This window comes from Orcinus orca, chromosome 16, assembly GCF_937001465.1.
Source record: "Orcinus orca chromosome 16, mOrcOrc1.1, whole genome shotgun sequence".
Lineage (NCBI taxonomy): Eukaryota > Metazoa > Chordata > Mammalia > Artiodactyla > Delphinidae > Orcinus > Orcinus orca.
Window position 1 is genome coordinate 53,513,867 of NC_064574.1, and position 25,945 is coordinate 53,539,811.

A 25,945-nucleotide genomic window follows, 5' to 3' on the forward strand; every position below is an offset into this window, starting at 1 on the left:
GCAAAAGAGGAAGAAACACACCATGATATTAGAATCAAGCCACCAGGTGTTTATTTTTGCACTATAAATAGAGTTCCCTATTACTTCCCATTTTCTTACATAATACGTGAGATACAGAGGACCCGAAATTTGTTTGGTAGAAAATCAACTGTGGAGTTTACTAATGGCAGTGAGATAATAAGCAGGACTAGGCACCGAATCTAAGGCTAACAGCAACACAGTCCACTAGGAAAGTACTTTAATTTCAAAATGTGAAACGTTCCCCGATGGTGCGTTTTCTTGGGACAGTATGGCTTGACAGTTAAGCTTCATTCGAGCACCAGGGTCAGATGCTGTTCTGGTTTCTTTGCGCCTTTTCTGGCATAGAGCCCAGATCCGTCTCCCCAGAAGGCCTCTGATGAAGAGTCGGCTGAGCCAGAATCCCGAGGGGTGTGAATGCAGGTTGCAGGCCTGGGGAGCTGTTGCTTTGCTGAAGCAGGGAGGCCTTTCTGCCCTAGAGTTTCCCGTGCTGGGGTGTGGAGGTCAGTGCTGCATGGAGTGGGCTTGTCCACCCCAGTTGTTGGTCGTCGTGTGCTTTCGCAGTTTTCAGTTGCTTCCAGGTATCACACCTGGAAGGAGTCTGTTTATGGGACTGTGTGGGAAAAGGAGAAAGACGAAGGGCACTGCGGGTTTGAATCATCGGGAGATGAAGCAGGTCACTCACCTGGTTGGATGACGGTTCAGCAGGTGCCTGTCCCGCTTGTGGTTGAGCTGTGCTCTGAGCAGCTGGGGGGACACACGGGGTTCTGCACGGATTAGGAGCTGCACGGGGCCAGGGAGAAAAGATGGGAGAGTACTGGGCAGGAGAGAGCCAGCATCTGCTTCCAGGAAGGTGAAGGTGGGGCCGTGCCTACTTCTCCCCGGACACTAGGACGGCCAGCTCCTGGATGGACATATCCTTGTTGATGTAGCGGTCATACTGGGCAGGGGTCAGTCTTCCGTTCTGTAGGGCCTCTTCGATGGAGAACTTCTTGCCAGACTTCCTGTCATGGATCACAGAGGACTCCCCGTTGGGACCCTTGACGGAGATTTCCTCCCAGTCGCACTCCTGGCTCCTGAGTTTCACAAACATGTTCCAGTCGATGAGGCCAGCCCGGTGGGCTTCCTCTGGGGACAGCTCGCGGCCCGAGTCGGGGTCGATGACCACGATGGAGCGCCGCAGGTGGTTCTCCCTTTGTTCCCGCTTGATGGCCACAGAGCCCAGGCGTCGCTGCAGCTCGTCGATCTCCAGGTCTTTGTCTCTAGAGAGCTGCCTGAGGTCATCCAGCTCCTGCTCCAGGGACCGGAGGCGGCAGTCGAGCTGCGCCCCAGGGTCTGCCGCCACCGGCATGCTCCTTAGGCCCTGCGTCTCCGCCACCGCCGTCTCGATTTCGGACTGGAGCCTGCGGGCCTCGAGCTGCAGGCTCTGCCGCTCCAGCTGCAGTTTATGGTTCTCTTCCCTCAAGAAATCCAGCTCCTTGGATGACTTGGAGTTACAGAACTCCAGCTCCGACAGCTTGGCCTCCAGCTGGCTCACCTCTGCGTCCAGCTCCCTCTTGCTCTGGCTCTCCGCCTCCAGGCTGCTCTTTAGCCTCTGAATCTCCTGCTCGGTGTCACCTCTCTCCACCTGGATGCTCTTGGAGAGGACCACCTTCTCCTTGACCTCCATCTTCTCTAGGTGCTCCAGCTTTTTCTTCAGGGTCTTGAGCTCATGCTCCAGGACCTGCCGCCGGTGCCGCTCTTCCTCCAGCTGCAGCGCGAGCAGGGTGTGCTCCCGGGCCTGCTGGGGGTCCTGCTGCAGCACCACCTTCTGCTTGAGGGTCACCTTTTCCCGGGCCTCCCCCTCCTCCAGCTGGGCCAGCCGCTGCTTCAGGTGCTGTACCTCCAGCTCGGCCTCCCTGCGTGTCTGCCGCTCGCGCTCCAGCTCCTCCAGCTGGCACTCCAGCTCCGCTCGCCTGCGCTGTAGCTGCTGCAGCTCCCCGCGGAGGCCATCGATCTGCTGCAGCTCCGCGTCGATGCTCTCGGTGAAGGCGTTCACCTCGGCCTGCAGGCCCGGCTCCTCCTCGTACCTGACGACCTCCTGCTGGACCATCTTCTCCTTCACCTGGGAAAGCTCCTCCTCCTTCTGTTTGATTTTTTCCTCCTGGGACACCCTCTCTATTTCCAGATCCACTTGCTTCTTCTGTTCCTGTGACAGCTGGGCCCTCAGAGACTCCACTTCCTCTTTGGTCTGGGGGTCTTCCTGGAACTGCAGGATCTCCTGGACCACCTCCTTGGTCTGCACCTGGGGTTTGGCCTCTTTCAGGGACTGGATCTCCTGCTTCAGCTGGTAGATCTCCAGGTCACACCTTTCGATGAGTCTGGTCTTGTCGATGATCTCCTCCCTGAGCCTCTGAAGCTCTTTCTCCATCTCGGGGTCAGTCTTGTACTTGATGATCTCCTTCGTCACTTCCTTGACCTCCACCTGGGGGCCCCGCCTCCGGAGCACCTCCAGCTCGCTCTGGTAGCTCTTCAGCTGCTCCTCGGCCCCCCGGTACTTGCACTCCTGCTCGACCAGCTCCAGGCGGAGGTTGGCCACCTCACTCTCTGCCTTGGGGTCTGGCCGGACGATCTCCCGCACTTTTTCCTGCACGACCACTTTGGCATTTTCCTCCTCCAAGGCCCAGATCTTTCGGAGCAGCCCCGTTTTCTCCCTCTTGTTGGCACGAGCCTTGGCGGCCTCGTCCTCATACTGGCGTTTGAGGTCACCCACCTCCCTCTCGGTTGCCACATCCTTTTCCACCTTGAGCACCTCCTTGATGATGATCTTGCTCTCAGCCATGGCCCGCTCCTTCTCCAGCCTCTTCAGCTTGTCCTGGAGGAAGCTCAGCTCCTCCTCCTGATTCTCCCTGAGCTGATGCTCCCGTTGCTGGTCCTCCTGCAGCTTCCGGAACTCTGCCTCCAGCTGGGGGTCATTCTGCAGTTTCACCACATCCTTCTCGGTGACCTTCTCCCGCACCTGGTTCTTCTCCTGGGCCAGGGCTGCGATGCGCTGCTGCAGGAGGAGCACCTCTGCCTCCCGGGTGCCCTTCTGCCGCCGCAGCTCCTCCAGCTCCTCCCGCAGCCTCAGGACCTCGTTGGCCTGGGTTTGGTCCGGCTCGATGCGCAGAACCTCCTTGACCATGTACTCCTGCCCGCCATCCCTGGCCTCCTGCTCCAGGGCGCACAGCCGCAGCTGCAGTGCCTCCAGCTCCTTCTGCAGCAGCTGGTTCTTGCACTGCTCCTCCACCAGGGTCTGCTGCGTCTGCCGGAAGCTCTCCTCCAGCGTGGGGTCTGGCACCTTCTTGAGCACCTTCCTCACCACTGCTTCCTGTGGGCTCTGGTTCTGCAGGGTCCGGATCTCCTCCTGGGCGCTCCTGACCTCATTCTCCAGCTGCTGCCTCCGCTCCGCCTCCTCGTCCAGCTCCCTCTGAATCTTCCACGTCTCCTCTACTTCGGAGCCCGGCTTGCCCCTGGGCAGGGCCTCATGGCTCATGCCTGCCTCAGCCTGCTGGGAAGGAGAAGATAGCGCAGGGTTAATGCCGGACTTTGCATGGCCCGACCCCACCTGGCCACCCACCAGAGGTCAGACTGCTTGTCCTGTGGTCCCTAGGGGACCCCCTCAGTGCCGGGTTCACTAGAGTCCTAGGCCTCCTTTTGAAAATGGTAAAACAACTAGTTTAAATGCATCTGGGAAAATATTTTAAAACCACAGAAGAGTGTGAAGCAGAGGCTGTCTGTCACCGCTGGTCCTGTTCGTACAGGATACTGTCACCTTTGAGACACGTATATTTTTGCATGTGACACATACTTATTTTTTCCACACTAACGGTGTTGCCTGTTCTGTTCCCTGCTTGTTGCACTTATGAGAGAATCTGCAGCGGCACAGAGAGTGCTACCTCGTCGTGTGACAGCTTCGTCATTTTCCATTGTGTGGACAGACCCTGGCTCAGTCGCACACCCATTGCTGGTGAATACTGAGTTGCTTCCACTTTCTTAACTATTACAATGTTGTCGTTAACGTTTTGGGCTTTTAAAAATAAGTTACCTTTTTCTGGGTACTCAGCAAATGTTTGAGGGATGGGACATGTAGGTTGGACTCACGTCCACAGGGGCACAGGCGTGGGCTGGCGTCTGCACTGGCGCCACCCAACCCTGTTCGCAGGGGGACATGCCCACTGGTTCACAGACTGTTTCTCTGAGGCACAATGAGTCTTATTTCGCAGCTCTCGGGAAAGTTTTGAGTAGAATGCCTTACTGAGATCCATTACCTGTCTCAGGAGATTCAGAGCAAACTCCAGATTCTGCAGCCTCTGTCTGTTGATGGCATTAACTTCCGTGAACTTGGCAGCAAGAGCCGTTTCCTACAGGAGAGCAGATAGGAGTCAACAGGCTAAGCGAAGGTAAGCTGGATGGTGTTTGCAAAGTCTGGCATTTGGGGAGAGAGGGAACCTTCTTGCCCCTTCCTACCTGGAGTTCTACTACAGTCTCATCTATAGGAGAGAAAACTGGATTTTGAGTCAGAAGCCTAAACCCCCAGCAAGTGACCTTGAGCAGGTCTGTCTCTGAGCCTTAACGTGTTCGTGTATGGAAGGAGCTGATAACATCGGCCCTCTGTGTGTGTGTACTTACTTAGGGGGAGCAGGGGGAGTCCGTGGCTCTGGCTCAGATAAACCCAGCAGGCTGTCTTTCTAGGCATATCCATGTCACCACCCCAGAATAAGTTATCTCCTCTTACTGAACCTGTTGGCACCCAGGAGGGCTCTTGGGCCAGTTTCCCTATTGTGTGTGCGTCTCTGAGGCCTGCATGCCGTGCTCTCTGGAGCGAGGGAACCCCGAGAAGGCCTGGCCTGCAGAGCTCACCTCTTCCCTCACTTTGGTGGCAGGGGACTGGAGCCTGGCCCTCTTGCTCATGTGGCTGCTTCTTCCATTCTCCAAGTCAAGGAGGGACCTGAGTTTCTCTGCTTCCAACTCGTAGTCCTGCGTGAGACAGACGTGGCAGAGGGCAGACAAGAGCAGGTGAGACCAAAATGTTCTTGTGCCCCTTCCAGCTGACTGCAAAGGTCTTCTGCTCAGCCACACCCTGTTCTGCCTGCCAGGAGATTTTGATAACCATAGATCCATCAGTGGTACGTACCTACGTCCCTGAATAACATGTGCGACGAGAAAAAGTAGGCCCACAATCCCCCTCCGTCCCCAGAGCATGCTCCTTCCAGGCCTTCCCTGGCCTAGAGACCACGGCATTCTGCTTTCTTCATTGAACTCTGTACCATTAGAGTTATGGCTTTTCTCATGTTGCCTCCTCCTAATTCTCCTGTGGATCAGTTTGATGACTTTAACATCCATTGTGTGGTCAGGTGATAATTTACTAGCTGTTCCTCTGCTGTTGGACATTTAGGTTATTTCTAGTTTGTCTGTTTTGCTATTGTAAATAATTCTGTTGTACAATGATTTTGTTAATCCCACATTATTATTATTTCATATTATTTCCTTTAGGATAAATTCCCCCAGTTACTGCTTTACAGTAGAAAATCCTTTTCTGGTATTCGATGCCCAGTACCATCTTGTTTCCCAAAGGCCTGTGCCGGTTTGCGTGGCCGCCAGCAGTGCCTGAGGACACCCCGCCAGACCAGCTGGTGGGAAGAGGCCCTGCTGCTTTACACTCTGGGCAGGGTGTCACGTCTCACCTTGACAGCTTGCTGGTACTGCTGGGAGTGGGCGTAGACTTTCTGTACTTCCTCTTCCCTTCTTGCTATCTCATCTAGCAGGTTCTGTAAAACAACAGAGACTTTGAAAACCAAAAATTAAAAAAAAAAATCCAAAACCTAGATAGAGTAGCTGGATTCCTTGGAGTCTGGAATTCTTCCATAGCACAAAGTATAAGGAATGGCTTCCCTGTTTACATTTGTTTGTTACAAAAGGCAATTCTAAGGCCCTGTGAAGAAGGGCCAAGAAGATAATCATCTTTGGCAGGAAAGTTGTGTTTACTGAGTGCATCGAAATGTCAGGCACTGTTCTAGTATCTTTCTTAGATTATCTCACTGAATCTCCCAACATCCTGTGAGGTAGGCACCGTCCTCACCTCCTGTTTATGAACGGGGAAACCCAGGCACAGTGCTGCGCAGTGACTGGCCCGTGGGCACATGGCTAATGGGGATGGGAGCAGGATTTGAGACCAGGCTGTTGGGCTTCCTGTTCCTCGTCCTTCACCCTAAGGCCCTGCTGCCTTCTGGGGAGCCAGCACTCTGGGCTTTGGAAATGGGTTTTTCCCCGAGGGCTCCCCTGTGTCCCTGTAGCTATTTGCTTATTTAGCTGGCTTGCACGGAGTGTCCACTCTGGGCCAGGCCCTGTGCTGGGCACTGAGGACGGAGAGGTGAGGGAGACCCCGTCCTTGTTGTCAGAGACCCGGGTGCTGGGAGCCCGCCTGGCCAGGACCGCTGCCAGGCCCCCGTCCATGAAGGGGCTTGCTAACCTCTGACCCTCCTTGTGACCATCCTCCTGTGAACGCGGAAGTGGCCTTCTCACCTTCTGGTTGTTCAGCTTGGTCTCCATCTGGCCGAGGCCGTCTGTCTCCTGGGGCTCGTAGCTGGGGATGTGGGACAGGAACTGCAGCAGGCGGTCGCGGCCACTATAGAAGGCGTCGTGAGCAGCCCGGGTGCTCTGCAGGCTCTGGACCCTGTGGGGCAAAGCCCGTCAGGCCTTTGAGCTCTCAGGTCTCACTGAGAGCTGCCTGCCGTCCCTTTTTAAAGAGGTCATCAAAAGTAATTTAACTGGAAATAACCTAAACGTTCACCAGGAAGGGAATAGTTAGATAAATTATGGAATATTGTGTTGGAATACTGTGAGGCCTCTGTAAAGCGCAGGAAGGCCCGCCTGTGTGGACTCACAGGGATGCCCACTGTGAATTCTAGGACCTAAATAACTCATGGATCCAAGGGGAAATCACAAGGGAGGTGAGGAAATCTTTTGAACTCACTGAAAATAAAAACATCAAAATTTGTGGGACACAACAAAAGCAGTGCTTAGTGGGAAGTATGTAGTTTTAAATGCTTAGATAAGAAAAAAAAGAAAGCTTTCAAATCAACAATCTAAGCTTCTACCTTAAGAAAGAAAAAGAAGAGCAAATTGGACTTAATGTAAGCAGCAGTAGGAAATAATAATGAGCAGATGTCAGTGAAGCAGGAAACAGGAAAACAGGAGAAAGATCACTGCAACCAAAGCTGGTTCATTGAAACCGTCAATAACGTGATACACCTCAAACATAATGATTAGGGGGACAAGAAGAATAAACAGATACAACAGAAGAAAATACAACATCAAGAATGAGAGAGAGGACATTCCCTCAGATCCTGCAGATAGTCAAGGATAAGAGAATATTATGAACAATTTTATGCCAATAAACTCAACAACTTGATGAGATGGACAATGTGTCCTTGAAAGACACAAACTTCTGAAGTTGCTCAAGCATTAGATGACCCAAATGGTCCAATATCTATTAAAGAGGTTGAATTTGTAGTTAAAAACCCTCTTACACACAAAAAAACAAACTGCAGGCCCAGATGGCTTCAGTGGTGAATTCTTCCAAGCATTTAAGGAATTAATACCCAGTCTACACAAACTCTTCCAGAAAACAGAAGAGGAGGGGGGAACACTTACTGACTCATCAGGCTGGGAAAATACACGACAGGGAAAATAGCAAGACACACTGTATGTGGTGTGTTGTCATTCGTACATTAATTACTTACCGCAGCTCATACAGAATGTTTTTGGAAGGACACACAAGAAACTGGTAGCAGTGCTGATCTTGGGGGAAGGGTTTGGTCATTATAATCCCTTTGTGTATTTTATCTTGTATATATACTGCTTTTTTCAGAAAGAGGAAATTATTTAGAAATCAAACAGCCTTCAGTGTTGTCTGCAGAAATCCCACTTTGGTACCTTAAGGCAGACTAAGCCAAGGGCCCCCGCGGTCCCCTCACCTGACCTCCACCTGCTGGCAGAGGTTGTCAAAGCGCTGGCGCAGCTTGTGCACCTCGGCCTCCTGGCGCTCCAGGTCCGGGCAGTGCTCCTGGAAGCGGCTGGCCAGCGAGCCAGAGCACTGCTTGGCGGCCTGCAGATTCTGCTCCACCTCGCTGAGGAGGGCCTGCCGGGCCTGCAGCTCGGAGGCCATGGCCTGCCGGGGCAGAGGCAGATGGCAGGTGCTGTGGCCAGAGCTCCAGGGCCCGGGATGGTGCTACCCAGAGCTCTTGGGGCTGCCTGCTTTTAGCGGGTGGCAGGCCTGGACCTGGGCGGGGACCGGTGGTTTGCCTCTTGAGTTTCTCCTAAAACCCTTGGTCATTTCTGCAGTTTCCATTTTGTTACAATGACCAATACTCTGGGAAAACTAGCTTCTAAAACCCTGCGGCACACGGCACGTGCCTGTGACCCCGTGCCCGGGACTGGAGTGGCCTTCGTGAAGGCTCCGGTCTCTGAGCCTGTTTCCTGGGCTCTGAGGTGAGGCCCTCACCACAAAGGCAAGGGTTTTGTGAGGTGGTTTGTGAATAAGGGGCCTTCCATGGGCTCACAGACCCCAATGCTTAGAGCGGGCCCAGCGGCAATGGTGAAGAGGGCAGATGCTGGGCTGGGGGCAGAGGCTCCTGTGCTCAGCTGATACGCCGTGCAGGCATGTGGGTCCAGGTGACCAGATCTGCTTGTCCAGAGACACTGGGAATCTGGGGGGATTATGTGGACATTCGATTTTAAGATACCAGCACCTGATTTCCACAGGCCACAGAAACCCCGTGTGCAGCTGGGATTCCAAACCTGGAGAGAGTTGCTGCCCTGGGCCTCGGGCCCCTCGACTGTCCACAGGTGGGGTGGCAGGGGCGCCTGGAGCCCATGCCCAACTCAGAGAAAGGCTCCTGAAGCCCAGGGTCCCCACACTCACCGCCAGCTCCTGCCTCTTGCTGTCCAGGGCATGGCCACTCTTGGGCACCGTGTCCTCCTGGGCCAGCTGGTTTTCGTATGAGGCCAGCACCTCCCGGCCCTGCTGCAGGCTCTTCTCCAGGCGGTTGGCGATGTCAACCCTGAGGACATGAGTCAGGAGTTGGGGGGCGGTGCTGGACCTTGACCCCGCCCGGCCTCCCCACTGCCCACCTGCACCCACTTCTCCTGGGCCGCGTCCAGCAGCTGCACCAGGCGCTCGTATCTGCGCTGGGTGTCCTCCACCCGCGTCCTCAGCAGGGCCGCACTGCCACTGCCCGGGAGGGCCTGCATGAATGCCTCGCCCTCGGCCGTGCTGCTCGCCTTCTCGGGCTCGATGCGCAGCAGCTCGTTGGTGATGTTCTGTGGGGACCAGAGCCCCTCGCGTTGACCACAGCCGGCAGCCACCCCCACACAGGGATGTCATCCCCGGGGGGCCTGACTGGGGATCTGGGACGCTGGCCTAGGAGTCCGTGTTTGTAATGAGCATCCCTGGGAATTCTGACACAGTGGATGGTGACTCACGAGTGATGAGTATTAATAGGTTCCTGTTCCCACTACTTCACACGGCTTTACTCATCTTTGGGGACAACTCCAATGAGGTGGGTACGACTCCAAGCAGCTTAGGAGGGGACATGGTGGGGCCTAGCCCCAACCCTACCCCTGTATCAGGCGTCCTCTGGCCTTGGCTCGGCCCCAACCAGACCAGCCCTGGTGTGAGCCCCGTCAAGGGCCACGGCACTTCTCTGAGCCCCGTTCCTCTCCTGTAAACCGGGAACGGTCACGCCCATCGTGGAGGGCGCCGAGGACCCGGGAAACTGTGTGTGTGTGTAAAAGAGGTGAGGAGTAGATGGTATTCATGCGGCTCATCTTACCCCATCCTGTCGAGGCCCCCTGAGTGGGGATCAGCCCATTTTACTGAAGACACTGAGGTTTGGGCTTGAACGGTGTCTGTGGTCAAGGCGAGTGAGCTGGCCCTGTCGCCCCAGAGCCCGTGTGCTGCCGGGCACCGCAGCCTCTCACTCAGCTCAGTGCTGATCTGCTCAGATTGCAGTCCTGCTGTTGTCAGCTCTGCCACGAGCCCTTTTTCCTGGGGGTGTGTCTTGGGGGCACCAGGCCTCAGGCACCTCCTCAGTCTTTGGCCTAGAGCAGCCCCCCTCCCCACGACTCACGACTTCCTGTTACACGTGGCAAGTGGTCCCTTTTGAGTGCCAAGACACCCCATGGGGATAAGACCTTGAGCAGGGGCCCCGGGGAGCCAGTGGGCCAGCCTCTGCCCCCAACCTGGGGTACCTTGAGGTCCTTGGCCCGCTCAGCACTGTCCTGCACGGCCCGGCCCTGCTCTAGCGGCGGCCGCAGGATCCCTGTGATGGCCTTCTCCTGCCGGTCCAGGTCGCTGGCCACCTTGTCCAAGCCGGCCAGCAGCTGCCGGCCCTGCAGGTCAGAGACATCTGCCGGAGGGAAATCAGAGTTGGGTGGCAGTGGGGATCGTGAGGCCCAGGGAGGGGGCGTAGGAGGGCCAGTCTCCCCACCTCCACTGTCCCATCTGCAGCACAGACCCTGGGCCCAGCCCTGCCTCCCTGTCCCCCCAGAGCCTCAGGCAGCGTCTGGTACCCACCTCCAGAGTTCTCTGCCTTCAGCACCTCATGCCGCTGCTGGAGCGCCCTTCTGCTCCCAGCTGCCTTCTGCCGCAGGCTCTGGTACTGGCTGCCCAGGCTGTGACAGCAAAAATGGGCTGGGGACCTGGGGCAGCCTACTGCCCCTACTGCCCACTGACACAGGACCCTGGACTCTGGCTGGACAGACAGCCTCGAGGAGTCGGGAAGCTCATCAAAATGCTTTGAAAAGTTAACACGACACACGTAGAAAGGATTTGCTGAAACGCTGGTCCTTCTTTGCTCTTGGGTTCAACGGACCCCTTCTTTCCCTCCTTCCTTTCTTTGTCTCTCTTTTCTTCAATAGCAAGTCTTACTATCTAAAATTATCTTGGGCTTCCCTGGTGGCACAGTGGTTAAGAATCTGCCTGCCAATGCAGGGGACACGGGTTCGATCCTTTGCCCGGGAAGATCCCACATGCTGCGGAGCAACTAAGCCCGTGCGCCACAACTACTGAGCCTGCACTCTAGAGCCCACGAGCCACAACTATTGAGCCCATGTGCCACAACTACTGAAGCCCGTGGGTCTAGAGCCCGTGCTCTGCAACAAGAGAAGCCATGACGACAAGAAGCCCACGCACCACAACAAAGAGTAGCCCCCACTCGCCACAACTAGAGAAAGCCTGCGCACAGCAACAAAGACCTAATACAGCCAAAAATAAAAGCAAATAAATAAATTTATAAAATAATCTTGTTTGCTCATTTGTTTTCCCCACCAAGATGTTACCCCTGAGGAAGCAGTACACAGTAGGTGCTCAATACATATTTGCTGAATGAATAAGGAATTCCTTGAATCACTCATTCAACAAAGAGTTCTTGGGTACTTGCTTTGCACCAGGTACTGAACAAGGCCCTGAAAATAGTAAGTCTCAAGGAGCCTCTGCCCAATGAGACTGACACAGACACAAAGCACCCTAATGAGAGCAGCACGAGCAGTGGGAGAAGGTGCTTGAGAAAGAGGCGGCAGCCCTTTTCCTGGAGCCAGGGGGAGGATGAGGGGGCAATCAGGGAAGGCTTCACAGAAGAGGCGACCCCCAGGCTGGGTCTTCAAACCAAGAGGCCTGAGCCAACAGGTGGTGGGTTGGTGTGCAGGTAGAGGGAGCAGTATGTGCAAAGGCCCAGAGGCCCTTGCAGAAAAACCACTCCCTGATGTGTGCCCAGAGCCAGAGGTTCACACACAAGTCAGCTCAGCCAACAGGATCTGCTGCTGTCCCACTTGAGCCACCAAAGGGTGCAGGTGTGGGGATGTTAGTGGCACCCTGAGGTTGAGTTGAGGTGCCCAGGGCTGTGAACATGGCCTGAGGGGCCCATGGGGTGCGGCCAGTCCATGCTGGCTCCTTCCTTTGCCCCTGTACCTGTCGGCCAGAGCCAGGGCCTCGGGGTCGGTGGGAGGGATCATGAAGCAGACAGCTGGGGCAGTCAGCTCATTCCCTGCGCTGTCCGTGAGGTCCCAGCTCTCCCCATTGTTCCTCTGCAGGGTGTAGCTGTAGCCCCGAGAGATTAGGCCCTGGTGGGGACAGGCCAGTCAGAACACATGGAGAGACCTGCCCCACCTGGTAGCCAGGAGCCCAGTCACCATCTCAGCCCCACCCCTAACTCTGGGACCTGGGGAGTCTTAGCCTGTTTCTCAGATCCTCCCCAAGAGGTTCCATCATAGAGAGTTGAGAGGGGCCAGCACCAAGAGAACATGTGCTGGGTCTGCCGGCCTAGCACCCACCTGGATTTCCCTTTGGGGAGCCCCTGTGCAGTCCCAGCCCATGTGTTCTCGTCCTTCCATTCCCTGACTTCTGGGGGTGGACATGTGACTCAGGTCTGGCCAATGAGAGAATGGCATCCCTGGCCACAGTGATTGGTTTAGGCTGGACACATGACTCAGAGCAGGCCAATGAGAACCTTCCCTGGGACTTCTGCTGGAATGACTGGGGCCACTAAGCTGGTAGGACAGAAAAGGCCAGGGCAGCAGGTGGGGTGATGCAGGGGCACTGGCAGAGAGGACCCCATGATGGAGATAAACACAGGCTCCTGAAATATTTGAGACCCTGCATCCAGCCATGTCACTCCTAAGGCCTTTCAGTGACATAAGAGGAGGCAGATCTGGGCCCAGCTTGCCTGGGGCACCTGGAGCACCAGGCAGGGGCTCACCTGGTCACTCTCAAAGTCACAGAGCGCCTCCACGGGGATGGGCTTGAATGGTGTCTCCCGGCGGTACCTGAGGGGTACCACCTGCTGCCCTCGCTTCTGCAGGCCCCGCACCTCGTGCTCGTACTTGTCCAGAGCCTTCTCCTGGTCCTAAACAGGGGGGAGTGCACAGGTGAGATCACGCAGCCTTCCCTGGTCAGCAGGCAAGGAGCTGGGGAGGGGCCTGCTCAGGCATCACTCACGTCCAGCTCCCGCAGCATCAACTCAATCTGGTATTGGTCTTTGAAGTCGGGACTGTATTTCTGGTTCAGGTCTGAGTCCACCTTGCGCAGCAGCTCCTGAGCATCCTTCACGTCTTTGTGGAACTAGAGGAGACCGGGGGGCCCTGTCACGGACAGGACAGTGCTAGGACACCTGGGGCTAATCCTGGCTGTGACTTTAAGCCCATTCCCAGGTAGGGCTGGGCCTCCCACTCACCCTGAATCCATGGGCTCTGCCACCTGGGGACACCCACAACCCTCCCCAGCCCAGCTTCCTGGGGGGCTTCACAGGGAGAAACCAGGTCCCTTCCCACCAATCCATGCAATGCCACCTCTATGACATATTGTTTTCATGTGTATACACCAGTAAGCTTAGGGTTCTTCTCTATTCCACTCTTCTCTTTGTGCTAGGGACATCCTGACTTATTCTAAGTCTTAGTACATGGAAGATAAGCCTCCCCACTTGGTTCTAGGAAACTTTCTTGCCCATTCTTCAGCCCATTAGCTCTGGAATCATTCATTGTCAGCTGTCCCCTGGGCTGCAGCTATGAACATGACTTTGGGATCCCTGTGAAGCTCATAGCCCAGAAGGGCTGACACTGAACCAGGAGTTAGTTACAATAGTATCATCTGAGTTCAAGTGTCCCCAAATCACCTACTCATAAGAATCACGTGCAGCTCTCTTGTTAAAAACACATTCCTGTGGAAACAATGCAGCATCCATCAACAGGTAAATGGATAAACACAACGTGGTCCATGCATACAATGGAATATTATTCAGCCACGAAAAGGAATGAAATTCTGGTTCATGCTACAACATGATGAACCTTGAAAACATTATGTTCAGTGAAAGAGCCAGATACAAAAGGCCACATATCATGTGATTCCACTTCTATGAAATATCGAAAACAGGCAAATCCAAAGAGACAGAAAGTAGATGAGAGGTTACCAGGGGTTGGAATGGGGAGTGATTGTTCATTAGGTACAGGATTCCTATTTGGGGTGATGAAAAAGTTTTGGAAAGACAGTGGCAATGGTTTGGCAATGGTTGCACAACATTGTGAATGTAATGAATGCACTGGATTGTACACTTAAAAATGCCTAAAATGGCAAATTTCATATTGTATATTTTTTACCAAAATTAAAACTCCACATACCTACTCCTGTGCCTACACTATCCTGGTGAGTCAGACTCTCCAGCCCCAGCCCCCAGGGAAGGCAGACAAGGGCCCAGCAAGCTTGGGGCACGCCCACGTCATCAGAAGTGTAAGTACTGGGAGGCCTGGGCAGGCAGCCCTGTAAGGCTCCTGCAGGAAGTAGCACTGAGGCCATGAGTGAGCCAAGCAGGCACTGGGTGCTCCCACCAACGGGGCCCTGGGCTGGCAGGTACCTGGTGGTAGTCTTCCATGTACTTCAGATGGCTCTCCTCACAGATGAGCAGGTTCAGGTACTCCTTCCAATCTGCATGCACAGCCTCCATGTGAGCCTGCCAGGAGAAAGGAGGCAGATCGCTGCTGGCCAAGCACCGGGGACACGAAGGGAGGGATGGCAGGATTCCAGACCAGGAAAGGATAGAGGAGGGGGTATCTGGCCTCTGTGTGTGTGTGGCTCCCAGCCACCTCCCGCCCAGGGGTGGGAGGAGGAGTGAGGGGAACGTGTTGAGGTGCCAAGCAGGGCTGCTGTGTATGGGTGCTCAGGTTGTACACTGCACAAGGGACAAGTAGGGGCTGTGTCTGCCCAAAGTGGTGCTTTTAAAAAAATCTCACAAAGGTACTCCCCAAATTCAAGTCCACCAGAGCTCAGAATGTGACTTTATTTGGAAATAGGGTCTTTGCAGATGTAATTGGTTAAGGATCTCAAGATGAAATCATCCTGGATTTAAAAGGTGGGCCTGAAATCCAATGACTGGTGTCCTCATAAGAAGAGGAGATGACACACAGGTGAGAAGGCCATGTGACGACACAGAGGCAGATACAGGAGTGATGCAGCTCCAAACCAAGGAATGCCAAGGATTGCCAGCAACTGCCAGAAGCAAGGAGAGATGATGAAGGATTCTCCCCTAGAGACCTAGAGGAAACAAGCCTGCCAAAACCCTGATTTCGAATTTCTGGCCTTCAGAACTATGAGAGAATAACTTTCCTTTGTTTAAAGCCACCCAGTTTGTGGTCATTTGTTACAGCAGCAATAGGAAACTAATACGGGCACCACATGGGCTTCAGAAGTCCAGGGACTGAGGGCAGGGCATTGAGATAAGGAGAGGACGCAGGGTCAGACAGAGCAAGAGGAGGCAGCAAAATGGAGAGACAGACAGATGGACACAGGACACCCACCTTGGGGCCTGCCTGAGTGTAGGTGGCCCAGAGCAGAGGCCACCCAGAGGGCAGGCTGGAGGAGGCGTCCCTTCCCGGGGCTCACGTACCTCAATGGATTTCCTTCCGGGGTGCTTGGCGGCAAGCAGCTGGTCACCCTCACTGTGCAGCTTGTTAATTCTCTCCTCTTTGGCCTCCAGGTTCCGGTTGATGAAATTCTGCAGCAGGGGCAGTGGAGGGGCTCATTGACCAGCCAGGCAGTCCCGTGCTCCTTCCCAGCCCCCTGGCCCGCACCCCCAGAGCCTAGTGCCCACCTCGTACTGGCGCCGGCGGCTGGGGTAGTCGAGGTTGCAGTCGCTCCAGTCGTACTGCATACGACTCTGGGCCTGCTGGTCCAGCCAGTACAGCTCATTGGTGCAGCGCTGCATGTAGTCCTGCAGCGAGCTCAGGTGCTGCTGCCGTGCCTGAGACGCCGCCTGTGGGCGGGCAAGGACAGGGCTGTGGCCTTGCCGGCAACAGCCTCCCTCCACTCCTCCTGCTCCACTGCACTCCCTTGGATAAGTCACCTGACCGCCTCCCACCCTCCGAAACCCCTTCATTCATTCAGCAAATGTTTTCTGAGAATCTACTAAGTGCTGGGCACGGCTCCATGCCCTGCGGATACAGCAGTGAGCAAAACAGACAAAACCCTCACAGAATTGACATATTTGTGGAACGTTAGTTTACTCGTCTGCAGAATGGGAATAACGACAGCACTGATCTCATAGGGCACCAACCCTGGCATACAGCTGGTGCTCAAAAACATCAGCAGCTACACTTCCACTTTTTTCTTTAACATGTCATGGTGCTGGGGGATCGTAGCAAACCACCACAGGGCAAGGAGGAGGGGAAGGAGGACGGATGTCTGCGTTCCACTCTGCAAATGAGAACAGTAGTGAACACACGTGTGGGGCCCACCACGTGCCAGGACTGTGCTAAGGACTTCTCCAACATCAACTCATGCAATCCTCAAAGCATCCTATGAGCCAGGGACTGGAAGTGACTGTTTTACAGATGAGGAAACTGAGGCTCCCAGAGGCTCAGCAGCTTGTGCTCAAGGTTTCCCCACCAAAAGGGGTGGAAGCAGCCCAGCTCCAGAGCCTCCTACCGGCTATACTATCACCGCCTCTGCATTCTCACGTCTGAGGTGTCTGTAACGTCCATAATGAGTGTCTGTAATGTCCACAACATTTATGTATCACTTGTGTGGTTTTAAAAAGAAGACATTCTTGGGGCTTCCCTGGTGGCGCAGTGGTTGAGAGTCTGCCTGCCAATGCAGGGGACACGGGTTCGAGCCCTGGTATGGGAAGATCCCACATGCCGCGGAGCAGCTGGGCCCGTGAGCCACAACTACTGAGCCTGTGTGTCTGGAGCCTGTGCTCCGCAATGAGAGAGGCCGCGATAGTGAGAGGCCCGCGCACCGCGATGAAGAGTGGCCCCCGCTCGCTGCAAATAGAGAAGGCCCTCGCACAGAAACGAAGACCCAACATAGCCAAAAATAAAAATAAATTAATAAATTAATTAAAAATTTAAAAAAGAAGACATTCTTTAAAGGTTTTGAAAAAGGAAATAGAAAAACTTCCGTTTATTAAGCAGGTGGCATTGTATCTGGCACACAGTAGGTGCTCAATAAAGAATTAAGAAGCAAATAGTAAGATGAACTGTATCCATGGGGTCTCTTGGGGTTTTCCACGAGCACAGGGCAAACAGGGGTGCCTCTCAGGTAGGGGCTCGGGGTACTGCCTCTTCCCACTTCATCCCCCTCCGTCCTGTTTGAAGTGTTTACTGCACACACTTCTGTCCCCATGGCCCGGCTTCCCAGCCCCTCCCATCCCGTTCCCGGGGGCGTCTCACCAGCAGTTTCTGGTACTTGGCCTGGAGTTCGCTGTTCTGCTCCTGAGGATGGAGCCGAGGGCATGGGTTAGGGTGGGAGTGCAGGTGGGAGCCCCTCCTCCCCGGGGCCCCCCCCACCCCTGTGCACATACCTTGCCCCCGTCCTTGGTCAGGTGGGGCCTGATGGCCTTGACTTCATTGTGGAAGATGTTGTGCTGCTCCACCTGGTGGTCTACCAGCGGCAGGTCCGACCCGAAGCTCTGGCTGCTCAGCTTGTCCTGGCCGGGCGGGCGGAGGGACAACATGCATGAGGGTGGGCCAGGGACTCAGGACTCACAGCCCACTCAGTACTCGCAGCCCACCCAGTACCCCATACCCTGGGAGCCTCGGCTCTCCTCCTCACGGTGCCGGCCAAGGAGTGAGTGAAGTGGCCCCGGAGGGATGCAGAGAGAGGCTGTCACATCCTATCTCATTTAATCTCACAGCAAACTCAGAGGCCCTCACGGTTACTGTTTCCATTTCACAGATGGGGAAACAGAGGCTCGGCCGGGGGAGTCACTTGTTTGGGGTCACCCAGTGCCCGGGGTTCTCCATGGTGGAGATGGGCTGATGAGGGCAAAGGAAGGGCAGTGGCCGGCCAGAAATCTGGCCACTGCCCCCAGCCTCCCAGGACTCCAACGAGCCCGGGAGGGTCCCAATCTCCACCACTTCTGCTGTGTGACCCTGAGCTAGGCACTGCACCTCTCTGAGCCTTGCTCATCTCATTGACACAAACATCAGGAAACACCAGGAACACAACTCCCTCCCTGACAAGACTGTGGTGCCCATTCAATGGTAGGGGTCCCCCCGGCCCACACACAGCCCCACCCCAGCTGAACCCCGGGCCATACCAGCTTTTCCTCCACCAGCGCCTCCCAGTTGACCTGCGGGTCCACCTCCTTCACTGCCAGGTTGTAGACCTGCTTGTGTTTCCCGCGGAGGTTGGTCACACGCTCCTTCAGCTGACAGATGCTAAGCGGGGAGAGTGGCCACCCTGGTTAACGGGGCTGGTTGGTGGGTGCACTGCCCATGCCACGAGGGGGGCGGCCTCCCACCCCAGCCCCTGGCCTCAGCTTTCTGCTCAGTGGCCTGGTAGGACAGGGTGACTGTGGCCTTGGGTCCAGGCAATCACTCCCACCCTGCTCCTGTCCACTTTCCTTCATTCTACCTTCCCCCACCAATGTTTCCTGAGAGCCCTACTGTGCACCCAGACCCACAGGAGGTTCCAGAAGAAACAGGCAGATCTGCTGCTCTCTGGAGCCCACCATCCAGCAGGGCTACAGGGTGGTGGGGGCCATGACAGTGAGAGTGCTTTGTCCACATCTAAGCTGAGGCGAGAGCCAGGCGCTCAGGAAGCCAGCTGGGCATTAGGCAGGAGAGAATGTGTTCGCAAGCTTGGAGGTCAGGGGGCTGTAGTCACACTCTGACCAGGACAGGAGAGAGACACCAGCGCTCCGAGCCTCAGTTTCCCCAACTGCAAAATGGGTTGTCGTGAGGATAACATAAAGTGTTTGGCTCGTGCTGGCATCCAGTTAACCCTCAACAAACCCCAACTCAGGTTCCTGAATGCTGAGTGGCTGCAGCCCCCCTGCCCTGGTCCCGAGCAGGTCCCTCAGGACCCGAAGCGGAGGGGACCTACTCCTCGGCGATCATGTCCGCCTGGGGGTGCTTCATGTGCTTAGCGATGGCCGTGTCCGCCTCCAGCACATACAGCAGCTTCTCTGAGTCTGAAACCTTCTGCAGGGCTGAGTCCCGGTGCTCCGGCTGCCGGCCCTCCTGCAGCCGGGCCAGGTCCTGTGAGAGTCACAAGAAAGGGGCGGGGAGAGAGAGTGGGCAGGGACTCAGTGGGCACAGCTGGGATGGGAGGGATGGGAGGAGAGGGGCGAGCGATGGCTTCCCCCAGCCCTGCCCAGCCTCTGCTCAAGTGCCTGCTGTGGCCGGCTCGGGACACAGCTGTGCACAAAGGGACATGGCCCCCGCCCAGCCCAGGGGAGAGGAAGACCCCCAGAAAGGCAAGTCATAGATAAACCTCACAAAGGTAACTGCAAGTTCCTACAAGTTGGTGTTTACCAAGGAAACACAGCAGAGGTGGAACATGGGGGACCTGCTTGAGCTCTGGGGGTCAGTGAGGCCCCTCTGAGGTGGTGACACAGGCTAAGAAGGAAGGAAGAAAGGGAAGAGTGTTCTAGGCAGAGGGAATAGTCTGTGCAAAGGTCCTGTGGGAGGAAAGGATGGCTGTGATTGAGGCTGGAAGGAGGGACGGGGGAGGAAGTGGGAGACGGGGCCCCACCTATCCTTAAAGGCAATTCCTCCAGGGGCTCTGCAGGGAACAGGGTACAAGCTGGGAGCACAGTCAGGGGTTGTGACAGGGCCTGGGTGAGAGCTGAGGGTGGCCCACGCTGGGGTGTCACCAGTGAAATGGCGAGAATGAACAAAGTGGGTGGGCATCTGGGAGGTACAATGGATAAGTCGCTGATGAGTCCAGGGTCTCTGCTTATTTACGGAAGAACAATGAATGAGCAGCGGGTACAGCAGGTTTCTAAACACAGTCCATTAATCCACTTAGTGGACTTTCAGGGAGCATGGCTGGGCACTGTGCCAGGTCCGGGGGACCCCAGGCCCGGGGGGATGAGTCAGAGACTGGACTGGGGGTCCAGAGACTGGATGGGGGTCACATGGGGGAACTTGCGAGGCCAGTCCCCTCCCCTCGCTGGGTCTCGGCGTCCCCATCTCTGTAATGGGAGTAAGAGAAACCCCTGCTCCAGAAGAGGTATCCAAGTGACCCAAGGACTCTCCCTTGGCAGCGAGAAGGTGGGAGCACAGATGTGGGCTCGTCAGGGACGAGCCTCAAAACCATGCAAGTGAGAGGAGCCAGACACGGAAGGCCACACTGCACGGGACCGACTTATGGGAACTGCCCCGAGTTGGCTAATTCACAGGCAGAAAGTAGATGAGTGGCTGCCAAGGGCCGGATGGGAGGGGAATCTGCAGTCAATGGACACAGGAGCTCTTATGAAGGGATGAAGAAAAGTTCTGAAACCAATCTACAGAAATGACTGCACCACTTGGTGATGTTACTAGAAACCATTGCACTGTACGTTTAAAGGGGGTGCATTTTTCTGATCTGTAAAACATGCCTCAATAAAGATGTTGAAAAAGAAAAAGGAAGAAATGGCAAAAGGAAAAAGAAGTGAACAGAAGTGATGTGGTGCCTGGTACAGTGTCAAATGACTCAACTTCCTCTCGGAGGAAGAGAAGGTATCCAGCCCGTTCTTCCAGGTCTTTCCTGGGCCGGGAGGGCTGAGCAGCAAGTGGGCCCAGCACCCTGAGGGGCTTGGGGGTGAGGTCCACGTGGCAGAAGTCCAATGGCGCTGGGCCATCACCCCACCATGGGTGGGTCTGGCGAGTTAAAAAGTTGCAACAAAATGTCATGGTTCTTGGCTTGGGTGGAATTTTATCAGCTCCACCATCACCAGCTGATCTGAAGCTCTGCTGGGCAGTTATAGTGTCAAAGATTAATTTTGCAAAAGGAGGAAGTAAATTAATCATTTCCTATTTCACACAGGTGCAGGTGCTGTGTGGGAACGCAAGCCCTCTCCAGCCGAGACAATAAAGAACATCTAGTGGGGAGATATGCCATGTGGGTGTTCAACAGTCAACAGTTGGACAAGACTGATCAATGGGAACAGAGGTCAGCACAGTGGCTACCTCTGGGGGATACTGATTGGGAAGGTCCCTTGGGACCTTTTGGGAAATTCCTCTATCTTGACCTGAGTAATGGTTTCATGGGTACCTACTGATGCAAAAACTCACAAGGGTGAGCTCTTAAAACTTGGACACTTTCCATAGAGAAGTTTTTTAAAGTTAAAAAAAAAAAAAAATCATAGGGACTGACATATCTTGTAAATGACACACACACTGATGGACAGATAAGGGATACAGCAAATCCAGGAGATGCGGTGAGGATATGGATGTTCTCCAATTCTTCCAACTTTTCTGGCATTTAAAAATTGGGATCGACACAAAAGGTCACATGCTGTATGATTCTGTTTATATGAAATATCCAGAATAAGTATATCCAAAGAGACGGAAAGATTAGCGGTTGTCAGGGGCTGTGGGGAGGGGATGGGGAATGACTGCTGACGGGCGTGGAGTTTCCCTTTGGGGCGATGAAAGTGCCTTGGAACCAGATAGAGGCAGTGGTTGCACAACATCGTAAATGTACAAAATGCCACGGAATTGTACACTTTAAGTGGTTAATTATATCTTATGTGAATCTCACTTCCATAAAAAAATAGGAAAGTTCAAGAGAATGTTTGGGTAGTAAAATTAATAATGATGTTTTCTTCCGAAAAAAGGAAGGAAGGAAGGAAGAGAAAAGACAGAAAGATTATCCCATGCAGTCTTCAAAGCGTGGTTTCTTTTCTTAAGTTTGTTCATTTGAATGAAAAGAAAATAGTTCAAAATTATCTCCCTAAAACATCCTTGTTACTTTGAGTCATTACTCTAAGCAAATACAATGAGAGAGCTGGACGCTATTCACACACACAAGCAAAGGTCACAGAGACACCAGAAGGTTAACGGATGATCGTTCTCTCTGGTGGTGGAATCATACGCCATCTTAATTTGCTTCGTTATACTTGTTTATCGGTCCTGAAATGTTTGTAACGAACACATATTACTTTTATTAGGAGGAAAAAAGGACACACTCCAAAAAGCTGTTTTCATTTAGGAAAGCACACGCCACCATGGCAGTCACAAGAGAGGGGACAAAAAAACTGCCAAAGGGGCTGGGTACCAGGGCAAGGGCATGGCCAGAGGGAAGGATGCTGGCAGGGCCGGCTGAGGCTGGAAAGAAAAGTGGGAGGTGGAGTCAGGAAAGGAATGAGAGAGGGGAGGGGGGACCCTGAGGGAGGGGGGGCCCTCTTGCCTTTCCTGCCCCACTCTCCCCATGCCCCCACTTCTCACCCCCAGCTGTGCCATCCCCAGCCCACCCTTGTCCCTCCGGTCTCAGGGGGACTGGCCCTCAGGTGGGTGGATCCCTTGGCTCTCAGAGGAGTGGCAGCCACGTCTGGGCCTGGGGACAGCAGTGGGGCCGGCCGGACCTTGACCTCTCTTGTGACCTGTCCACCCTCAGCCACCCACTCCTCTGGACCCTCGTCTTAGTCATGCCTGGAATGCAGATGAAATACAGACGCCAGTTAAATTCAAATTTCAGATAAACAATGGATAATTTTATAATATTATTATATCCCAAGTAGTACATGGGATATAATTATACAAAAAAAAATATTTGTGTTCTAAAATTCAAACTTAACTGGATACCCTATATTTTTATTTGCTACATCTGGCAACCCCACCTGTGGGATGCCTCTGGGGTCAGCTCTGTCACTGACATAGTCCGCCCTGGCCCTCTCTGAACCTCAGTTTCTCCAGCTACAAAAAAACATATAAACTCAACCGCACTGGGCTGTGGAGGGTTCAGAGAAGAGGGGGTCATCTTAGCAGCTCACAGGAGTGAGCACGGCTCCAGCGTGGCCCATGGTGCAGGATCCCCAGGAGAACCTTTGGGCTCAGGTCGGTTGTTATCCCCATGTTACAGGAGAGGAAACTGAGGCACAGAGAGGGAAAGTGATCTGCCCAGCCTGCATCTGAGTAGTGGCAATGGTAGGAGAAGTAAGGATGATGATGTTGATAATAATAGTGAACCCTGCACTGCAGCTGCATAATCTCATCGAATCTTTACAGCAGCCCAGCAGGTGGGGACAATCACTCTTATCCTTTCAGAGGGAATCGCATGAACAGAGAGGTAAGGTGACTTGCTCAAGGTCACACAGTAAGTGGCAAAGCTGGGATCCTAACCAGAGCCTGGATCCTGAGTCTGTAGTTCTCCTCCAGATGGGGCCCATAAGCTGCAGCAACTTTGTACCTGGGGTGGAGGAGCTGGTACTACCAGCAATAAGGAGGTTCCTCTTCAGTGCATCTCCACCTGGGCACTTTGACATTTGCGGCTGGATCATGCCGTGTACGGGGCCGTTCTGTGCACTGTAGGGTGTATAGCAGCATCCCTGGACTCCACCACTAGATACCCGCCCACTGCATTCCCCAAGTTGTGACGGCTAAAAATGTCTCCCGATGTGACCACATGTCCCCTGGGGGCAGAATCACGCCCAGGTGAGAACCACGGGGTCAGACAAGCCCCTGGTCCTGAGCACGGCTGGTGGCACAGGGGGCACCAGCGTGGGAGATGGGGCACTCACGCTCTGCAGCTTGGCCTCCGTGTCCACGATGTTCCTCTCCACCTGGTCAGCATTCTTCTGCAGCTGCTCAATCAGCTCTGACAGCTCCTTGTTAGAGACGCTGCAGGCGGAAGAAGGGAGGTAGGGCGAGGGCCAGAGGGCAAGGGCCGGGTCCCCACCAGCACCCAGCCTCCCAGGCTGTCCCCAGCCCCAGGCTTGGAGCAGAAGCTGTCCAGTGAGCCTCAGATGGAGCTTGGCTGTCCCCCCAGGGCAACATCACTAAAGGCACAGAAAGGAGGCAGCACCTGGCAGGGAATCAGCCCTCGCTCTGGCCATCGCTCTAACGCTTCTGTTTTACCATGCTGGTAGAGCACACTTACCCTTTTTTTCCACATTTTTTACTGAGATGTAAAATTCACCCTTTTAAAGTGTATAATTCAGTGGTTTTTAGTGTATTCACAAGGTTGTATAACCATCATCACTATGTAATTCCAGAATGTTTTCATCACCCCCAAAAAGAAACCCCGCATCCTTTAGTGCTCACTCCTCACCATCCCGCCCTACGGCCCCTGGCGACCACGAATCCACTTTCTGTCTCTATGGATTTGCCTACTCCGGACATTTCATAGAAGTGGAATCCTACAATACGAGCGAGGCCTTTCATGTCTAACTGCTTTCACTTAACAATATTTTTGAGGGTCATCCATGTTATAGCATGTGTCAGTGCTTCATTCCTTTTTATGGCTGCATAATACTCCACAGCTTGAATATCTCACATTTTACATATCCAGTCATCCACTGATAGACATTTGGGTTGTTTCCACCTATTGGTCATTACGGATCAGGCTGCTATGAACATTCAGGTACAAGTTTTTGTGTAAGCAGCATTATTAGATACCTGACACTTTTAATCTACTCACTCTTTATATTTAAATAAATTTACTAAAAAAAGGAAATTGCTCTTCCCATTGCAAACATAAAACCAGAAGTCCTTGCCATCAATGGAGGTAACCACCAAAATAAATTCCACAGAAATAAAAGGATGGCATTAAGTTCTAGCCTGACACTAGGCCGCCTGCACACGTTGAAACTGAGCCTTGCCCTCACCTGCTTAAAAGCAGAGCTTGGCACATACTGCAGCCAAGTTAGAGCTGTGCTGGCACCAGGCTGAGACCTCCTGTGTTCTCAGAGCATGTGAGAGAGACCTGAAATCAGAACGGCTTTCTCACTTGGTGTTTCTGTGTTTCCTCCTGTCACATCTGTCTGCCCCCCCCGAAATCACACCACACACCACTCTGGCAAACACTACTGTGGGAGTGAAGACCTTGGCTTTGGACTCAGATGTGGGTTCTCGCTGTGCGACTTGGCCAAGCTGCTGTCCCTCTCTGTACCTCTGCTTCCCGCTGTCAGATGGACCTTTCCCAGTGGGGTGTTAGGGATGGGAGTGAGGTTATGCAGGCAAAGGGCTGGGCACCCAATAAATCTCACAAAGGTTCAAAGTTCATGATTATAGTCGTTAAGGAGCCTTACTGATCCACCTCCGACTTTGTTTTCTTTAAACAAAGGAAGGAACAAAGACCAGAGAGGGAAAGCAACTTGGTTAATGTCACACAGCCAGCCAGCCAGCTGGCCAGCAACAGTCAAGATTAGTACTTAGATTAGATTAGTCCTCTAATCTCCATCAGAGACCTTTTATACTGGCTCCACAGTGGGGCCTGAGAAGCTAAGCACCCAGAAGCATCATTCTACCCACACTCAAGCACTTACTATGTGCCAGGCCCAGTAATGCACACAGGCACAGCCACCCCCAGACTGGGAGGAAATCAGCATTTATAGAAATAGTCACGAGACTGAGGCAGGCATGACCAGGCAAGCCTCCTGACTAGCTTGGTAGGAATGGGGATGGTCAGTGAAGGCTTCCTAGAGGAGGTGGTGGTGGCTGAAGGATGAAGAGGAGTTGGGGTTTGTGGGCAGAAGGCTCCGATGAAGAAAGGCCATAAAAGAGGCAGGTCCTGGGTGTGTCCCTTGGGGTGGGCCAGGGCAGGGCTCTTGACCGTCAAGCAGAGCGGGCAGCCAGCTCTTCAGAGTGGAATTCCTCAAATCAAGGCCTGGGACCCACATATTGTGGCACGAAACATTCAGATTCCCAGGCACTAACCCAGAGCCTCTGAATCTGGATCTCCAGAGCTGGACCCAGGAAGCTATATTATTATTGCTACTGTTTTTACAGGTTCCCCAGGGGACCCTGATACCCTCCAGGGTTTGAGGTCCAACACCGCAGGTACTGCTGGCATGGGGGGAATCTGGAGGGGGGTGGAAACAGGCATACAAACAGGAGCTGTGAGTCTGTCCAGCCACGTCCCAAACCTTGCCTGAGGGCCTGCTCTGTGCCAGGTCTGGACACACAGGAACTAGGGGGAAGAGGGGAGGGCCTT

At 54.0% G+C, this 25,945-nt stretch overlaps 1 protein-coding gene across 3 annotated transcripts in view; it reads right to left on the reverse strand.

Moving 5' to 3' along the window:
* Nucleotides 1–28: 28 nt before the first annotated feature.
* The window catches only part of PPL (periplakin), a 47,203-nt gene continuing 21,286 nt past the window's right edge, over nt 29–25,945 (reverse strand). For 2 of the 3 annotated variants that reach the window (XM_033428873.1, XM_004270212.3), the window contains exons 2-22: nt 23,532–23,631; nt 18,911–19,065; nt 18,123–18,243; nt 17,385–17,510; nt 17,254–17,295; nt 15,675–15,836; nt 15,471–15,578; nt 14,442–14,537; nt 13,034–13,156; nt 12,795–12,941; nt 12,008–12,159; nt 10,616–10,713; nt 10,291–10,448; nt 9,182–9,360; nt 8,963–9,101; nt 8,016–8,209; nt 6,562–6,712; nt 5,724–5,807; nt 4,900–5,016; nt 4,308–4,400; nt 29–3,547 (exon numbers count right to left, since the gene is read on the reverse strand). In XM_033428873.1, coding sequence (XP_033284764.1) covers nt 890–3,547; nt 4,308–4,400; nt 4,900–5,016; nt 5,724–5,807; nt 6,562–6,712; nt 8,016–8,209; nt 8,963–9,101; nt 9,182–9,360; nt 10,291–10,448; nt 10,616–10,713; nt 12,008–12,159; nt 12,795–12,941; nt 13,034–13,156; nt 14,442–14,537; nt 15,471–15,578; nt 15,675–15,836; nt 17,254–17,295; nt 17,385–17,510; nt 18,123–18,243; nt 18,911–19,065; nt 23,532–23,631 — 5,203 coding nt within the window. In that variant the 3' untranslated portion in view covers nt 29–889. The remainder of the gene's footprint in view (nt 3,548–4,307; nt 4,401–4,899; nt 5,017–5,723; nt 5,808–6,561; nt 6,713–8,015; nt 8,210–8,962; nt 9,102–9,181; nt 9,361–10,290; nt 10,449–10,615; nt 10,714–12,007; nt 12,160–12,794; nt 12,942–13,033; nt 13,157–14,441; nt 14,538–15,470; nt 15,579–15,674; nt 15,837–17,253; nt 17,296–17,384; nt 17,511–18,122; nt 18,244–18,910; nt 19,066–23,531; nt 23,632–25,945) is intronic. The other variant, XM_033428872.2, reaches the window with a different exon arrangement.